Source organism: Coregonus clupeaformis, chromosome 16 (genome assembly GCF_020615455.1).
Source record: "Coregonus clupeaformis isolate EN_2021a chromosome 16, ASM2061545v1, whole genome shotgun sequence".
NCBI lineage: Eukaryota > Metazoa > Chordata > Actinopteri > Salmoniformes > Salmonidae > Coregonus > Coregonus clupeaformis.
This window is the reverse complement of record NC_059207.1, coordinates 4,324,589-4,342,530: the sequence shown is the minus strand read 5'-3', so window position 1 is coordinate 4,342,530 and position 17,942 is coordinate 4,324,589. Positions and strand designations below refer to the sequence as shown.

The 17,942-nt window shown below is 41.7% G+C and overlaps 1 protein-coding gene and 1 long non-coding RNA gene across 2 annotated transcripts; one reads left to right on the top strand and one right to left on the bottom strand.

Annotated features, from left to right (window-relative positions):
- The first annotated feature begins 3,395 nt into the window (after window positions 1–3,395).
- On the top strand, window positions 3,396–6,161 carry LOC121572158. Its single transcript, XR_006001823.2, has 3 exons — window positions 3,396–3,687; window positions 4,085–4,435; window positions 4,720–6,161. It is a non-coding gene; the product is annotated as an uncharacterized LOC121572158 (long non-coding RNA).
- A 2,068-nt stretch (window positions 6,162–8,229) lies between these two features.
- Window positions 8,230–17,212, bottom strand: cldn7a (claudin 7a). The gene is made up of 4 exons (XM_041884090.2): window positions 16,592–17,212; window positions 13,898–14,062; window positions 8,892–8,976; window positions 8,230–8,470 (listed from the first exon to the last, which is right to left on the bottom strand). Exons 1-4 carry the CDS (start codon window positions 16,812–16,814, stop codon window positions 8,296–8,298), a joined length of 648 nt encoding a protein of 215 aa, XP_041740024.1. The 5' UTR covers window positions 16,815–17,212; the 3' UTR covers window positions 8,230–8,295.
- Between the last annotated feature and the right edge of the window lie 730 nt (window positions 17,213–17,942).

The following is a 17,942-nucleotide window of genomic DNA, read 5'->3' as shown; positions in this document are numbered from 1 at the left end:
CAGTGCTGTGAAAAAGTATTTGCCCCCTTTCTAATTTTCTCTACTTTTGCATATTTGTGATACTGAATGTTATCAGATCTTCAACCAAAACCTAATATTAGACAAAAGGGAACATAAGTGAACAAATAACACAACAATTACATATTTATTTCATAAACAAAGTTATGCAACACCCAATTCCCCTGTGTGAAAAAGTAATTGCCCCCTTACACTCAATAACTGGTTGTGCCACCTTTAGCTGCAATGACTCCAACCAAATGCTTCCTGTAGTTGTTGATCAGTCTCTCACGTCGCTGTGGAGGAATTTTGGCCCACTCTTCCATGCAGAACTGCTTTAACTCAGTGACGTGTGGGGTTTCAAGCATTAATTGCTCGTTTCAAGTCCTGCCACAACATCTCAATTGGGATTAGGTCTGGACTTTTACTAGGCCATTCCAAAACTTCCAATTTGTTGCTTTTTAGCATTTTTCATGTAGACTTGATTGTGTGTTTTGGATCATTGTCTTGCTGCATGACCAAGCTGCGCTTCAGCTTCAGCTCACAGACGGATGGTCTGACATTCTCCTGTAGAATTCTCTGATACAGAGCAGAATTCATGGTTCCTTCTATTAAGGCAAGTCGTCCAGGTCCTGAGGCAGCAAAGCATCCCCAAACCATCACACCACCACCACCATGCTTGACCTTTGGTATGATGTTCTTACTGTGGAATGCAGAGTTTGGTTTTTGCCAGGAATTACTGGAACCATGTCGTCCAAAAAGTTATACTTTTGAATAATCTGTCCATAGAACGTTATTCCAAGAGTCTTGATGATCATCCAGGTGCTTTTTGGCAAACTTGAGTCAGCTTTTTGGACGAGATGGGTCCCATTATGCCTGGCGAAAACCAAACACTGCATTTGACAGTAAGATAATGAATTAAATAAATATGTAATTGTTGTGTTATTTGTTCACTTATGTTCCCTTTATCTAATATTAGGTTTTGGTGGAAGATCTGATAACATTCAGTATCACAAATATGCAAAAGTAGGGAAAATTAGAAAGGGGTAAATACTTTTTCATAGCACTATTGCATAAACTATTGGAACCAAGATTTAAAAAGAACTGACATGGGCACAAGATGGAGGGAATGTTGGAGCATAACTAACACAATTACAGTTAACCAAAATGTCCAGTATAAACTAATTTATAGCATTTATTATACAAGTTCTACAGCACAATGGCAGAGTCACGTCTTAAGTGTAAAACTAATAATGGCTCAACAATCCATGCTTTCTGGTAACGCTATAAAGTCCGGAAGTTGTGGGCGGAGCTAGAAAGTTGGCTGTCAGAAGTTTTACAATGTAAACTTACTTTTAAACCATCTGTCTGCATATTTCAAGACATGGCATATGGGGGTGTAGTGAGATACCCAATGGGCTGGACGATTATCATTTTATCACTCATCTTGAGAAAACGTATACTAAAAACTTGGAAATCAAATGATTTATTTTTGAAATGGGCGACCGAGAAAAACAAATTGGTACAATTTAAGACTAAGTGGCAAACAATAATGCAGGCGCTAGGGTGTGTGAGCATGCGGGTCTGGGTAGATGAGATGTAGTCATTGTTTGTGTGTGTGTCTGTAAATTGTTGTTCGTATAAATGTGTATCTGGAGTGGGGGGGAAATATGAAAACAATTGAGGAAAAAATATATTACATGTGTACAGTGCCTTCGGAAAGTATTCAGACCCCTTGACGTTTTCCACATTTTGTTACGTTACAGCCTTATTCTAAAATTGATTAAATAAATAGAAATCCTCAGCAATCTACGCACAATATCCCATAATGACAATGCGAAAACAGGTTTTTAGAAATGTTTGCAAATGTATTCAAAATAAAAAACTGAAATACCTTATTTACATAAGTATTCAGACCCGTTGCTATGAGATTCAAAATTGAGCTCAGGTGCATCCTGTTTCCATTGATCATCCTTGAGATGTTTTTACAACTTGATTGGAGTCCACCTGTGGTAAATTCAATTGATTGGACATGATTTGGAAAGGCACACACCTGTCTATATAATGTCTCACAGTTGACAGTGCATGTCAGAGCAAAAACCAAGCCATGAGGGGGAAGGAATTGTCCGTAGAGCTCCGAGACAGGATTGTGTGGAGACACAGATCTCGGGAAGGGTACCAAAACATTTCTGCAGCATTGAAGGTCCCCAAGAACACAGTGGCCTCCATCATTCTTAAATGGAAGAAGTTTGGAACCACCAAGACTCTTCCTAGAGCTGACTGCCTGGCCAAACTGAGGAATTGGGGGAGCTGACCAAGAACCTGATGGTCACTCTGACAGAGCTCTAGAGTTCCTCTGTGGAGATGGGAGAAACTTCCAGAAGGACAACCATTTCTGCAGCACTCCACCAATCAGGCCTTTATGGTAGAGTGGCCAGACGGAAGCCACTCCTCAGTAAAAGGCAAATGACAGCCCGCTTGGAGTTTTCCAAAAGGCACCTAAAGACTCTCAGACCATGAGAAACAAGATTCTCTGATCTGATGAAACCAAGATTGAACTCTTTGGCCTGAATGTCAAGCGTCACGTCTGGAGGAAACCTGGCACTATCCCTATGGTGAAGCATGGTGGTGGCAGCATCATACTATGGGGATATTTTTCAACGGCAGGGATTGGGAGACTAGTCAGGATCGAGGGAAAGATGAACAGAGCAAAGTACAGAGAGATCCTTGGTGAAAACCTGCTCCAGAGCGCTCAGGACCTCAGACTGGGGCGAAGGTTCACCTTCCAACAGGACAACGACCCTAAGCACACAGCCAAGACAACGCAGGAGTGGCTTCGGGACAAGTCTCTGAATGTCCTTGAGTGGCCCAGCCAGAGCCCGGACTTGAACCCGATCGAACATCTCTGGAGAGACCTGACAATAGCTGTGCAGCAGCGCTCCTCATCCAACCTGACAGAGCTTGAGAGGATCTGCAGAGAAGAATGGTAGAAACTCCGCAAATACAGGTGTGCCAAGCTTGTAGTGTCATACCCAAGAAGACTTAAGGCTGTAATCGCTGCCAAAGGTGCTTCAACAAAGTACTGAGTAAAGGGTCTGAGTACTTATAATTGAATACTGAAAATTTATAAAAACCTGTTTTTGCTTTGTCATTATGGGGTATTGTGTGTAGATTGATGAGGGGGAAAAACTATTTAATCAATTTTAGAATAAGGCTGTAACCTAACAAAATGTGGAAAAAGTCAAGGGGTCTGAATACTTTCCGAAGGCACTGTATATATTTTGTTTTTATCTGCCATTTGACCTCAATGCATCTGGCAGAAACCAGCAACTGCAGATGAGTCACCTATTTTGTGTGGTTGGTGCGTTATAGGTTATGCATATATTGCGTGGATGGCGCGGGTAGGTTCTACTGCACCCACATACAGTATACCTATCAATCGTTAATTCGTTTGTAGCAAAGCAACGGTCCCTCGCAGTGACGTAGAAAGAGCAGTGTGTGTGAGTCAGAACAACTAGGAAATCCCCAAGTGAGAGTTACGACAGAAGGTGCTGCTCCTTTAAGTAAAGACTTCCTAAGACAAGCACGACACGAAAGGAGCAGATAAACAACAACCGCCGCGGTTAGAATAACATCGAATAGACCGTTTAACGGGATTCATCTTGTTCATACAAACGACGGATCTTTAAGGTAAGAGTGTTGTTTATAGCTAGACTATGATACACAAAACGTGTTATTTTACTAGTTATAAGGGAAATGGTATATGGTACGCTTTCTTATAGCCCAGGCCGGCATGGCAAATATGGACATCGACATGACAGACAACACACTTTACACTTAAGTCCAGAAATTAGTCTATATTGTATAGGCTATTGCAACACTATGTTTATGTGTACAGGTAGGCCACTATATAATTCATAGGCTCAATTCAGAAGGCTCAATGCTGTGAGTAATTTTGTAGCTACGAGACTTAATTCGTCCATCCTGTTGTTTCATCCGCAAACGAGCTTCTCCCGTCATGCGCACTTTATTTGGCCAATACGCAGGAACGCAATTGTTTTCATGGCAACTATTTCCCCATCCGCAGGTGTGTCAAAGCCCTATTTCTGCTGATTACGCTTATCAAAAATTCCAGAACACTGTTGAAAGCCATTGCGGAAGTAAACCCAACCTCGTCGACGTGAGAAGAGAGAATCTAGGAGGACACCAAGTGGACTCAACGGAGAAGTACTGCGCGCGTTCTTCTGTATGGGAGAGATGTACGGAACGTCAGGAATGCCAGATCTGATTCCATCGAATGGTCCGCGACAGCCCGGTCCGGCCGGCCAGTTCAACCCGGGACATATGCAGGTAACACAGAATGGGCATGAGAGGCCCAACCCCCAGAGACTAGGGCAGCGGGCGCCCAAGCTTGGACAAATTGGTCGTTCCAAGAAAGGTGAGTAAAGTGGAAAGAGTCCTCTCCCTGTACACCCACATATTTTGAGACAGATATACTGTATTGAGATTTTGTGATTATGTCAGGTTTTATGAGTATAGACCAAGATAGGGTATCTTGCATTAGAGAGACATTTAAAACCAGAATATGTCATCTTTCCAGCCTCCCCACCACTATATAATCTTATCAAAATAGTAATAAAATATGATTATTCTCTACCTTATTAACACTTAAGCTACTGTTTGAGTAGATATTCAACTAATTGTTACCTTTCCCTTTTTCAGTGGACCTAGGGGACGAGGACGTGGATGACATCATGAATAATAATGGCCAATAATAATGTCCCGTGTCCCTCAACCACTCACCCATTTCCTAAACCACACCACATGTGCCAATGAAGATTTTCGAAGCCAAACTCAACTGAATCAATTTGACCTTGATCAATCAACTTTTTAAGTGACCTCCCCTGAAGCTTGGCCTAGGGTATCATAGCTGAAAAGGTCATTGTGGCACATTGAGGGACAGTTCTATTGCCGGAATTCTAGACATTAGTTCTAGACATGAATTGTAGGATTCTATAGACCTTTGCATCAAAAGCTTGTATATTGCAGTTAACTTGTCTGTTGTTATACTGTGAATGAATTGTACTGAAACTTGTTCTGCTCTTATTACCTCTGTAGTGGACTATCTGCACTTGGAAAAGTACAGTGTGGCTTGTCTTTAAAGCTTCTAAAGGGCTACATTTGAAAAAAGTCAAATGAAATCAGGTAGGAGTGTTGAACTAGGATCAGGTCGCCACTTGTCTATAGAATCTTATTTAATATAATCTAAAAGGCAAGTCTGATCCTAGATCAGCACTCTGAGAGGCTATGAATACAGTTGTCTTGTTGGTTACTGATTTTACAAGGTGGATGTTGTGTAGAAGGCAGGAAGGAAGCCTGTTAACGTGTAACGCACAGGTGGAACATTGAGTTACTGACAGTTGTGATTTAACCTAAATCTGTGATTCTCTCACCTTGTGGAGTATCAGGTTACTGCTGAATAATCACTATTTTGGAATGCAGGGACAGTTGGAAAAGGTTACTACTGATAATTGATATTGACAAAAAAATATGATTGTTTTGGTTTATTACCTTGTTTTAAATCAATTATGGATGGCTATTATTTTCCAGAACATTTTTTTTCAAGGAGTTGATATAATATATGGTTTATGTTGTTTTTCTTATGTTATTGCGTAATGGTGCACTTTGTGGGAATGACTGTTAAATATGTGACGATGAAACTTTACATATTTCTATGCACGGATTCTATTTAAGCATCAAAACATGTCAGGGCAGTTTTCCTGTCCAGAAGGGCTACTTTCTTCTTTGGTGTTTAAATGTTATTATCATAAAGGTTGAGTCCCAAATGGCACCCAATTCCCTACATAGGACCGATGGGCCCTAGTCAAAAGTAGTGCACTATATAGGGAATAGGGTGCCGTTTGGGACACATCCAGTGTTTCATGGTCATGTGGACTATAAGGACAATGTTGACCTAACTAATGCCTGTACACTGGTCACTACTTTCAGTGAAGCATTGCATTTCACAGCATAGCTAATAGTGGCTGTCATGATCACATGGCTTAAATGGATGGAATTGCTATGTGCATTGGGAGCGTTTGCATGAAAATTTGATGATTTTTGCATAATAATGCATTATTGGTAATAAAGGCGGGAAGAGATTTTCTTTTTTAATGGAACATTTATTATATCAGTTATAACGCAACCTCCAGAATTACACTCGCCCATGTCGTACTTCTAAACAGCCAAATACGAGCCCCCCATGTCGAACCAAATACGACAAAGAAGACATCACCTGCTTGTATAATATTCCTGTTGTGTATTTTACTATCAGAAATGTTCCATATTGGGATATTGACAGTTAAGACATTGCATTTTAACTGTTGTTATGAGAAAACAAGAACTATTGGATCAACTTTCAATAAAATAAAAACGTGCTAGATATACAAATCGTACAAAAACATGGATTATGTAGTAAGCTACATGGCAATTTATTAAAATAAACATTTCTAGAAACCTTTCGGAACATCTCACAATCATAGAAATATAATTACTATTTAGTAATCTAGTTACTATTACTATCTAGTAATTTTATTTCTATGCATACAACATCACCAAATACAAAAGCACCCAGGGTTAAAATTCCGCTGAGCATCTTTTCAGTCAAAGGCAGGATGGTTGAGCTTTCTCAGTGTTCAGCACAAAGATCAAACATAGGCTACAGAATATTATCTAAAGCTAAAAGCAAAAACCACAAGGCTGAACTGGACTAAACTAGCACTTGGGAATGGTACTACCATAGTCTGCTACATTTAAAACACAGAGGCTACAATCAGAACTCAACACTAGCATTCCATATGGAACGCATTCCAAACACATTGCTCCATCCTAAGTAGAATGCTAGTGTGGACATCAGAACAGAGCAAGACTTCATACAGAGTAATTAACAAATGGTCAAACACATAAATCAAAACCTGTTTGATGATAATGTATATAGTGTATTACAATAATAAAAACAAACACTCCTTGTAATAGTAGTAGTCAAGGCACCTGTTAAGAATGACTGTGCTGAAAGATATTTCATAATGGGATAGAGTATATTGCAGGCCTGTATGAAAAGCCCTCTCCCTTTTGGAGTGCAGTTATGAATTGCTTGGTGATTCACCATAGTGTATACAGTCACTCACAACTAGTGTGAAGTCGCACTTGGCTTGAACATTGGACGCCATTGGAGACAGTCATGTCTACAGAAAACTCCATTGTAAAATAATTGGTGGTGCGCTAGTCCCTTTTGCTATTATACATACATAGCTATCCCCTGAGTATGCCAAAAGTATGCCCTTAGCACCACACCGAGTTTAATTGATTATCTTCAATTACAATGGAAATGTTAAATTAAATACAGTGTTTCTTACAGGGGGGTGAGAGTGTTTGCCATGAGGCTGAACTTGGCTGTAATACGAGAAGTGTATGTGTGTGTGTGTGTGTGTGTGTGTGTGTGTGTAATACGAGTACATACCCCCTAAGACACGGTCTGATAATATAAGGCGCATCCAATAACCAATTATAGTGTATTTGTGAGGCCCACTCATAAATTCATAAAGAATTGTGGAATGTTGGGAGGGGGTGAGAGACATCACTCAAAAACAAACTACTGCAGTTGGTAGAGCATGGCGTTTGCAATGCCAGGGTTGTGGGTTCGATTCCCACGGGGGGCCAGTATGAAAAATGTATATACTCACTAACTGTAAGTTGCTCTGGATAAGAGCGTCTACTAAATGACTAAAATGTAAAAATGTAGAGTCTTGTTGGGGTGGGGGTCTGGGGTCGTGGGGGGGGGCTGTCTGCTCTGTAATACTATATTCACATCCAGTAATTCTTTCTTTCTTTGTCATTCTGTCATACAATCCCGATATGCCCCCCAAATGCAAACTTCATGGGCGACATTTACGTTGTCCAAAAGAGCACAGATCTGTGCAAAAAAATACCGTAAACCTCATTATAATCTGGCAGCGTAATTTAATTTGAAACTCATGCTTGACTCTTTATGCATTGCTCAGTTTACTAAACTGTTGTTAAATAACCGCCTCCTTAACACACATTGTTGAAGAAACGTTTCAGATTAAATGACGATGCCAGAAGATAATGAAGTTTACAGTATTTCTATACATATCTGTGTTCTTTTGCACCACGAAAATTTCGCCCCATAAGTACAACAGACTAGTCATGTTCGACTCCATGTACAAACTCCTTCATATTCAATCTTCTGTTATTCCGGTTATCGGCAGTAGAGGGCACTCACACATACTCCTTGGTGCTGCTGGGGGGTGAGCGGGCGCTCACGCCGCTCATGGCAGGGTATTTGGGCACCGGCTTTTTACTCCTGGGACAGGAAGATGCCAGCATGGCTCCCCCCAGCACGTCCAGGAAAGAACCTCCCCAGGCGATAAAGATGGCTGCTCCAAACTCAAACCTGTGAGTGGGGAGAGGGAGAGAAGAGTGAGACATGGTTTTAGAGAAGTGTTCTTTAGAGCAGCCTTACAGATAATGAAACATAATTTTGTCCATTATCGTCCTTACGAAAAAAGATTGCAGTCAGAGTGCAGTATAACTGCAGTACTGTATAACTACTGTGCAATATGCTGCAAATACTGCATCCAAAATAACACCGTTTTTTTTACTACAGTAATTTTGCAGTGTAACTGCAGTTACAGTGCAGTATAACTGCATTTCAACTGCAGTACACTGCAGTTATTCTGCAATTACTGTGTCCAAAATACCACAGTCGACTGCAGTTACTACACTTTTACTGCAGTAAAAGGGCGCTAACAGGTTAATGTAACCTTAAAAAAATATTCTGGAATTGTGTGGCCAGCCAAGGCAGGGATACTTACTTGGTGTTAACAGGAGTATAAGGGTTATAGAAGGCCCGGATGACATTGTGTGCGAACCACGAACAGGCCACCACTGCACACAGAGCTGAATGAGAAAGAAAAAAACAGACACGTACAACAAAAGATGGATCAAACGGATCAGCATTGTCTTACGTCAGATAACGTCACTCCTAAGCGACGCTCGTCCCTCAACCGATCGGTCTTGTAGGACGTGGAACTCATATTAACAATTTAATATTCCAGTGCATCCGCCATTCAAATATGAAAACATTGTTCCTAATTTATGATATCACTGCACTTTCATTGATCCTCTATGAAATAGGCAGAATAGCTAGCTAAATTATCACACGTTGTGACAGTGATTTCATCATTTGCAATTGGGAGAAAATAAAAACAAAATGGTGGCTACCTCCTGCTAAAATTATGTGCATTATCACACGTTGTGACAGTGATTTAATCATTTGCAATTGGGAGATATATATATAACACATGGATGTAACACAAACAAAAGAGCGAGGTGTAAACCTCTAAACAATACACGGGACGAGACCCGTAATAACAAGAGCACAATACACGGTACTCACGAGACCAACGGACATAGGACAATAATCGACAAGGACAATGGGGAACAGAGGGCACATATATACACATAATAATCAGGGGGAATGGGAACCAGGTGTGCGTAATGAGACAAGACAGTCCGGGGTTGGTGGTAGTGAACCAGATCAGAAGGCCGGTGACGTAGACCTCCGGAACTGGTGAACGGAATGAGCAGCAGTACCGGGGGGATCCGTGACAGTGCAAGCACGTCCGCCGCAAGTGACTTGATCAGCTGCTTAACGTTAGCTAACTTGTAGCTAGCTTACTGACATACACTACTGGTCAAAAGTTACTTTTACCAAATAGGGTTATCTTCTGTATACCCCCCCCCTACCTTGTCACAACACAACTGATTGGCTCAAATGCATTAAGAAGGAAAGAAATTCCACAAATTAATGTTTAAGAAGGCACACCTGTTAATTGAAATGCATTCAAGGTGACTACCTCATGAATCTGGTTGAGAGAATGCCAAGAGTGTGCAAAGCTGTCATCAAGGCAAAGGGTGGCTATTTGAAGAATCTCAAATATAAAATATATTTGTTTAACACTTTTTTGGTTACTACATGATTCTATGTGTTATTTCATAGTTTTGATGTCTTCATTATTATTCTACAATGTAGAAAATAGTAAAAATTAAGAAAAAACCTTGAATGAGTAGGTGTTCTAAAACTTTTGACCGGTAGTGTAGCTACCTAGCTAGCTCTACCTTACTGACATAAACAGATTGATTGGCTTGTATAATTACCCTCAAGTTGTAGACATGCTGCCCCAAAAGTAAGAGGGAATGTTATCTGATTCGGGGCACAGACTTGCTGCAGAACAGGCAGCGCATCTGCTTCATGAAAACAGCTAGCTTTTGGTGGAAGCATTCAGCATTGTGTGTGCAGCACAAGGTAGCTGGTTGATTAGCAGCATCCCATTATTCCTTTTATATGAAGTGACTGGCTCAGCTAGCAAGTTAATGTTGGACAAATGTAAGCTAGATTTCGTGCACATTGTCATTCTTCAGAAATACTGCTTGTTAAAGCACAAAACACCTTTGATAGATGTAAAATGGTGCAACTAAGACTTCCTCACCAAAAAACTTCCAAATTATTGACTAGGGCTGTTACGGTGGCCATATTACCGCCACACCGGCTGTCATGACCGCAGTTAAATTCCACTTGACCGTTTACTCACGGTAACTTGGCTTCTCCAAGCTCTGATGCTGCTGATGGTCATTAGTAGCCTACCAAACTTGCTAACTGCCTGGTACTCAGCACTCTATTGTCCCTCTAATCTCTCTGACATCAATGCAAATGTCTTCGAAAATCAAATTAAAACACTTCATGAGTACTCATGTTGTGCAACATTTCTATAGGCTATGCAATTGCGTGAGAAAACAGAGTTTTGATGGGCTCTATTAAAAAGAGGAGGATCCCATCAGCTTTCTATAGGCTAGGCCTACTATATTTATTTCTCAACTTTCCTTATATTAAGCACATTGCTTCTCTTTACAACAGGAGTATAGACTACCTGGCTGGCATGAAAATGAACCATGGGAAAAGCGTCCACCTTTTGCTATTTAAGTGCATAGATGACATGTATTTTTTACCCTGCCCTGTTCCGAGACAGGTGTATGATAAAGGCAAATGCATAATCGCATTTGCGGTCACTTTTGAGAATTGTGTTTTCCCGCTAATTGATTGCATTTTGAAACATTCGCACTTGTAGCCTACTGCCGTGTGCGCATTGCTGCGATTATAATATGAAGAAATAGCCTAATAGTTTATCAACATTTTTTAACTCAATGTTCTGATCTGTTGCATCAAAAGGTTTTTTGATGCGAGTGGTTGTATTAATTTGGCCTCTATCGCATCCCACAACTGTCCCAGACGATGTTTGGAATATTTATTTCTCGCACAGAATAGAATAGGTCAACGTTTGTACTATGGGGGATAGTAGATTGACATAGGCTAGTGCTTTTGCTGTTCGTTAGGCCTACTCATCTTGTTGGCTGATGAAAAGTAAATGTAGACAGTTCTTCTAACATCTTCAATATGCGCCTCGGAATGCGATAAGAAGGACACGCGCAGTTGCGTCCCCGATGTGTCTGTCTCCACTTCTAGCCTACTTCGGAGCTAAGATGCCTGTGAGAAGGACCCGATCACGTGACGGGCATTGGCTGATAAGAATTGAGATATCTGAGAGAGCCATGTGAGTGAGAGGTGCTTTGGAGCACAGCGATTGGCAGCCAGGAGAAGGGAATTATAATTATTATATTCAGCCCAAGGGCACAACGGCCACACAAGGAGGATGCCGCCAGGAAATTTGAGGCCTGGTGAGAATATTATCAAGTGCTTGTCAAATTGTGAATGAGAGACTGATGAAGTGTGTGCAGCCTGCGCAAGAAACAAAGCAGAGCTCACACCTTTCATGATACTTTTTTCGAATCATCATTAGAGTCGCATCATGCATGCAAAACATAGCCCAACGTTTATATCACAATTAAAGTTGCATAAATAACTCTAAATTAAGCATATAGGAGGACCTGTTTCTTTGTTAACCGCTCAACACAGAATAGCCACATGTGCGCACTCCCTCTGAAATCATTTGGAGAAAGTATCCTTTCTATTTTATTCAGCTATGTTCAATTGTATTCTTCATACTATAAAATAATGCCACGGAATTCTAAGCAAGTCTTGTCTGCTAAATGAACTAGTGTAGCCCACAGCCATATGGCATAGCCAGATCAGGGCCTAACATAATGTCAGAGCATGCTATTCTGTTCATCTGAAATAGACTACATTTTCTTCATATCATGTTTCTTTAGACCTGTCTAAAATAAATAATGGATTTATTGTGATGGTGTAGGCTATATTAAATGGATTTATTATACTTTTTAAAATGTAGACGTTCCAAAGGTCTGCATCAGTGGCTTGGAGGCTATGTGTGGAAGCCAGGAGATGCTAAAGGTGTTTATGTTAATTACAGTCAATTACCATGAGACCAGCAGTTATTTGCTTGACCAATCACCGTCTGACTAAATGTCATGACCGCCACAGCCCTATTATTGACAGATTTATTGTTTTAGCTTAGATTAATTGAGAAGGTTTTGAGGTATAAATGGGGTTCGGTAGACGATGTCCCCTAAGTACTATTTTTGAATGTTATGATAGCCCATTGTAGCCGGACTACTTTCAAGCTATCCCATTACCCTTTGCGAGATACGAGACAGATCAGTGCAGGCGGAATTGAAGCGCTATCTGACGTAAGACAATGGCAGATCAGTCCATCCAGGCATCATCAATAGGTATTTGAGAGAGGGGAGCCAAACACTTATCATGAAGTCATTGGGCGGCTAGCTATTAAGTCACCCCTCCCCCCCGACCATACTGCCATTGTCCTATAAGAGTCTTCAAGTGATCTAAGATCAGGTCCCCCCGGTCCATTCATTATAATCTGAAAGGCAAAACTGATCCTAGATCAGCACTCCTACTCTGAGAAACTTTAGACCCTGTAAAATGACAGGTAGCCTAGTGGTTCCCGAGCATTGGGCCAATAACCGAAAGGTAGCTGGTTCAAATCCCTGAGATGACTAGGCGAAAAACCTGTCAATGTGCCCTTGAGCAAGGCACTTAACCCTAATTGCTCCTGTAAGTCGCTCTCGATAAAAGCGTCTACTAAAATGTAAAACAACACATTTCACTGCACCTATCCGGTATATTTGACAATAAAACATACATATTTTGTCTACTCTGAGACCCATTCGCTTTTTACTGGCATCGATCTATGAGAGTTTCTAATGACCTCTTATATAACAGTAACAAGCTGAGTCCCAAATGACACCCTATTCCCTATATAGTGCCCTACATTTGACCAGCGACATTTGACAAGTGAAAAGTAGTGCACTAAATAGGGAATAGTGTCAGAGTAATTAATAGCCACAGTCAGTAAAACGTGCCCATTCTCTCCCTCTGTGATCTCCAGGGGAACCTGGGTAGATGAGTGTGACTTTTATTGTGCAACGTTTCGACCCGAAGGTCTTCGCCAGGTTTAGATGAGTGAGAGACCAGCTTAGACCAGCATAGAAAGAATGTTACAAAAGTAGGGCCCTGAGATTTTCATAACCAAGTCATTTAATCATGTAGGGAAAACTCTGTACCCTAAGAAAATAAATAGGTTTGTGGTGATTCTCTCTCTCTCTCTCTCTCTCTCTCTCTCTCTCTCTCTCTCTCCTCTCTCTCTCTCTCTCTCTCTCTCTCTCTCTCTCTCTCTCTCTCTCTCTCTCTCTCTCTCTCTCTCTCTCTCTCTCTCTCTCTCTCTCTCTCTCTCTCTCTCTCTCTCTCTCTCTCTCTCTCTCTCTCTCTCTCTCTCTCTCTCTCTCTCTCTCTCTCTCTCTCTCTCTCTCTCTCTCTCTCTCTCACCTCCAACCAGTAGGATGATGCCTCCAGTCATGGCGGTGCGAGACTTGCGCACTTTGTTGTTCCCTCCGCAGGTGGTACACTTCATGCCCATGGTGGCCACGCCCAGCCCAGCGATGGATACAATGATGCCAACGATCATCAGGGCACGGGTGGCCTGGAGAGCGCCTGAGACACACACAAACACAAACACACACACACAAACACGCACATACACACACACCAGGGAGGGGAGAGAGCAGGATAAGGGAGAGGAGGGAAAGGAGTAACAAGATAGTGAAAGAATGAGAGAATGAAGTAGTGTGTGTGTGTGTGTGTGTGTGTGTGAGAGAGAGAAAGACAGAGAGAGACAGAGAGAGAGAGCGGGAGAGAGAGAGCGAGAGAGATGTGGTACAGTTATAGAAGGATATTGTATAGAAAGCTTTCATTTATAGGCATTGGGGATATATTGCAAATGTCAAATAAAAAACGTTAGCTTTTTATCAGCAAGTAAGCAAAAGGTGTGAACACATATAAAATATACATTATCAACACAATCCAACCCCAACAGAGGATCATATACAGTATGATGTTCACAAAGTATGGGATTTAAAAAAGTGACTGTATACACACAGCTCTATGCATCACTGGGGTTTAATGTGCGTGTCTAATGGATGTGAAATACATTCACATGAAGCTGACACGATACTTTAATGTGTGTTTTTCCTGGACGAGAAACCCTGAGATACCCCCTCCCTCTTGCTCTGTCTCCCTCTCTCTCCCCTTCTCTCTCTGTCTCGCTCTCTCTCTTTCACGCTCTCTCTCTTCCATCTGCTTTTGTTGAGGGGAATGGGGCAGTGAAAGCTACTGTCTGGACACCCTAATCTGTCACCTCCCTCATAAAACTTACAGAGGGAGGGAGACAGAGAGGGAGAGTACCTCCTTAGTCCACCCTGAACCAGTCTGTGCCAGTCCAGGCCATCCCTGAGCTCACAAACAAAACCCTTCATCCCTGAGAAAGGGAGGGAGGGATGGAGAGAAGGAGAGAGAGGGAGAGTACTTTTCTTTTACTTTTAGATGTGTGTGTATTGCTGTTAATTGTTAGATACTACTGCACTGTTGGAGCTAGGAACACAAGCATTTCGCTACACCCGCAATAACATCTGCTAAATATGTGTATGTGACCAATTTTATTTTATTTGAGGATGGGGGTGGGTGAGAGGGCAATTGAGTGTGGGGAAGAGAGGGGGATAGAGGGAGAGGGTGATAAGGAGGAGAGAGGAAGGAAGAAATACTAATCTTCTGCTGTACTCTAAACACACAATGAGGGTCCTTTCACCAGGCATGCATATTGGGGCTACCATTGAATATCAACCCATCACCTATGTACCCTGCCCCCTGTACCACTGACCCCCTTGTACCCTTCTAAAAATAAAAAAAACCTGCTAGCTGTCAGGAGGTGCAGTTACAACCAGTTAAAATTGGGACCCCCCTAAGTGTTCTGAATCTGAACAAGCATCTCTGTTCAATGGAACCCCTCTCAACAACAACTATGACCAGAGAAACCAATAGGAGTAGATGGGGAGTTATATCAAATTACACCCAGGTTCTCGTCATCGTGGTGCCCTAAGGGTCTGAGGCGAACCGAAGTGGGAGGAGGAGGGAGGGGGGTAAAATTCCTGTACAGGGTACTGTGCTGCTGTCGCCATGGCTACTCCTGTGTTCTGTATTCTTCTGGTTGTTTACCGTTAGGTCGTTAGGACCAGGTCGTCTCTGGCATCTGGAGCCCCAGGCAGCCCCCACTCTATGCCAAGGTACAGTGGGTGATGAATGGGCAGGGGCCTGCCAGTAGGGGCCTTACCACTTAGGGGGTGGAGCGACCCAGCCGTGTGAGAATATACAGCAGAGGGGTGGAGGTGGGTGGGGAGGTTGGTGAGAGGTTGCTAGAAGTTAACACTATCCCACTGTATGTTAACACGAAGGGTGCTACTAAAGAATAACCATGAGAGGGGCAATTAATGACTAACAGCTCTGAGCCAACACCTTTATCAGTGGCACCAATGTGCTGTATTGAGGAAGCACTGCTCCGTAAAGGGGAGTGTGGGGAACCTCAACTGACTGTCTCAGGTGTCTGCTCACCCGTATCTCCCGTCAATCAATACCACTTACTGGTACAACATGAGACTTCCCGACACAAGTGAAGTCACCATCTTCATGGAAATCCTCCTTTGATAATTAGATAATAGTGGATATACAGTAAAGTGCTGCACAGGATGCACATACAGTCACAGACAGTGAAAGAAAAAATGAGCATGTCATAAAATAAATATTTTGCTTAAAGGGGCAATCTGCAGTTGCTACATACATTTTTTGACTGATAAATTAATGATATGTACCCATTAATTATTGAAGAATATAACTTCTCATAAGCCTCATGAGCTTACTTCAACTGTCCTACCCCATCAGAACCGAAAATATAAGATTGTTTTACTCCAATGTTTGTAAACAAAGTAAATGTAAACAAACACTATATAGCCTTGAAACATGGTTAAAACTATAATGTTGATATCATGGATGGTCAGTCCTTGTATCCATAGCTCTGTCTATGAATTTGGGAGTGGGTGTATTTCTCCAGGCACATCCATCAGCTTTTTACCAACAGGGGCGATTTCTTATTGTTTCAACTTCTGATTGCCGCTTTAAATCATCTATACTTACTGTCGAGCTGCAGGATCGAGTCGTATATTTTACATTGGAGCTGCCCTGTGCTCTGGAAAGCGCATGACATCCATAGTCCTTGGTACATGGCAACCGCCGTTATGATGTTGTCTCCTATGTACGCAGACATCTTCCACTGTGGCAGAATGGTCCCCACGATGAGTGCAATGACACCGACGAGTGACAGGCCGAATCCTAAAAGTTGAATTCCCGAGTTTGCCATCTTGAAAAAATTTGATTATGTGGATTATTTTAATTCCTAAATAAATAAGTTTCTGTTGGCGAAAAAAAACGAAGAATCCTTTGTGTGCGTGTGTCCAAAGGCGAAGGTTCTCTTATTGCAGCCTCCCCTTTCTCACTACACCTGCTTTCGTTATCCTTTCAAGTTAGGTCTACCTACATATGTTCCTTTTACGCGGCAGAATAGCGGAGTCAGTAAACACAATCTCAAGGTTTGTGAAAAAGTTTTGCTTCTCTATCTCCTTTCCACCTGTTGTCTGTTATAGTTTGAGCCTCGCCTTGAATACTGTAGTAGTGAGTGTGCGGGAAGGAAGAGTTAAATTCTGGATGGTGGGCGCGCGAGGGGAGGTGTCCCATGCCCGGTGATGCGTAGGTCTCTTCTCGCATCCACTCCTCCCGTGGCAGTTACCGTTATGTCACGCCCATTGATTTGGCTACTCCTCGAGCGGGTCGGTAGTCGATACTGTAAAAACAACGGTACAGTTCATATCGGGCTGACCGTAACTATTTGTTCAGTGTCAGAATGCCAACGTTGCTATCTACACCTGTTGTACTTTCCCAGGCCTTATCCCCCTCCCACACACACATTATTGAACAGATTAAACGGTTTGTACATTGGTCCCTGGAACTGCCAAGAGACACAGTGGGTTCATCTTTTACCTTCAACAGTTGTCCAACTGACGATAATGTACCTATTCGTAGAGCTTGTTTTCCAGTTAGGGATGCCTCTCCTTGTAGTCATAGTTATGCATTTGTATAGAGAAAGATTACATTATAGGCCTTGTTAATAACATTATAAAGGCTTATATGTGCTTATAACAAGATAGACATCAGTATATGTGGATGCTTTAAGTAAAGTGTTACCAAATTATCCACCTGATTCTTTATAATACTTTAGTCTTGTGTTGAATCATATCGCATTGTTCAGGTCAGTAGATAAACCTTGTTTGTTATGTAATTTAAAAACAGGATACACCTCATTAGAATACTATCAATCTTTAATAAAATCCTTGTGGGGATAATTTTACTTTTGTTGTCTAGACTTTAGAAAAGCAAGCAATTACTACATGTACTGAATAACTCTCATATTCCTTCAATCTTTTACCCAGAT

Bases quoted from the DNA above. Each gene is read 5' to 3' on its own strand.
- cldn7a (XM_041884090.2), bottom strand. From the start codon at position 16,814: ATGGCAAACTCGGGAATTCAACTTTTAGGATTCGGCCTGTCACTCGTC. The intron at 14,063-16,591 runs GTAAGTATAGAT...TGTGTGTCTCAG, and splicing joins CTCGATCCTGCAGCTCGACA to GCGCTCTCCAGGCCACCCGT. The intron at 8,471-8,891 runs GTAAGTATCCCT...CCCCACTCACAG, and splicing joins TATACTCCTGTTAACACCAA to GTTTGAGTTTGGAGCAGCCA.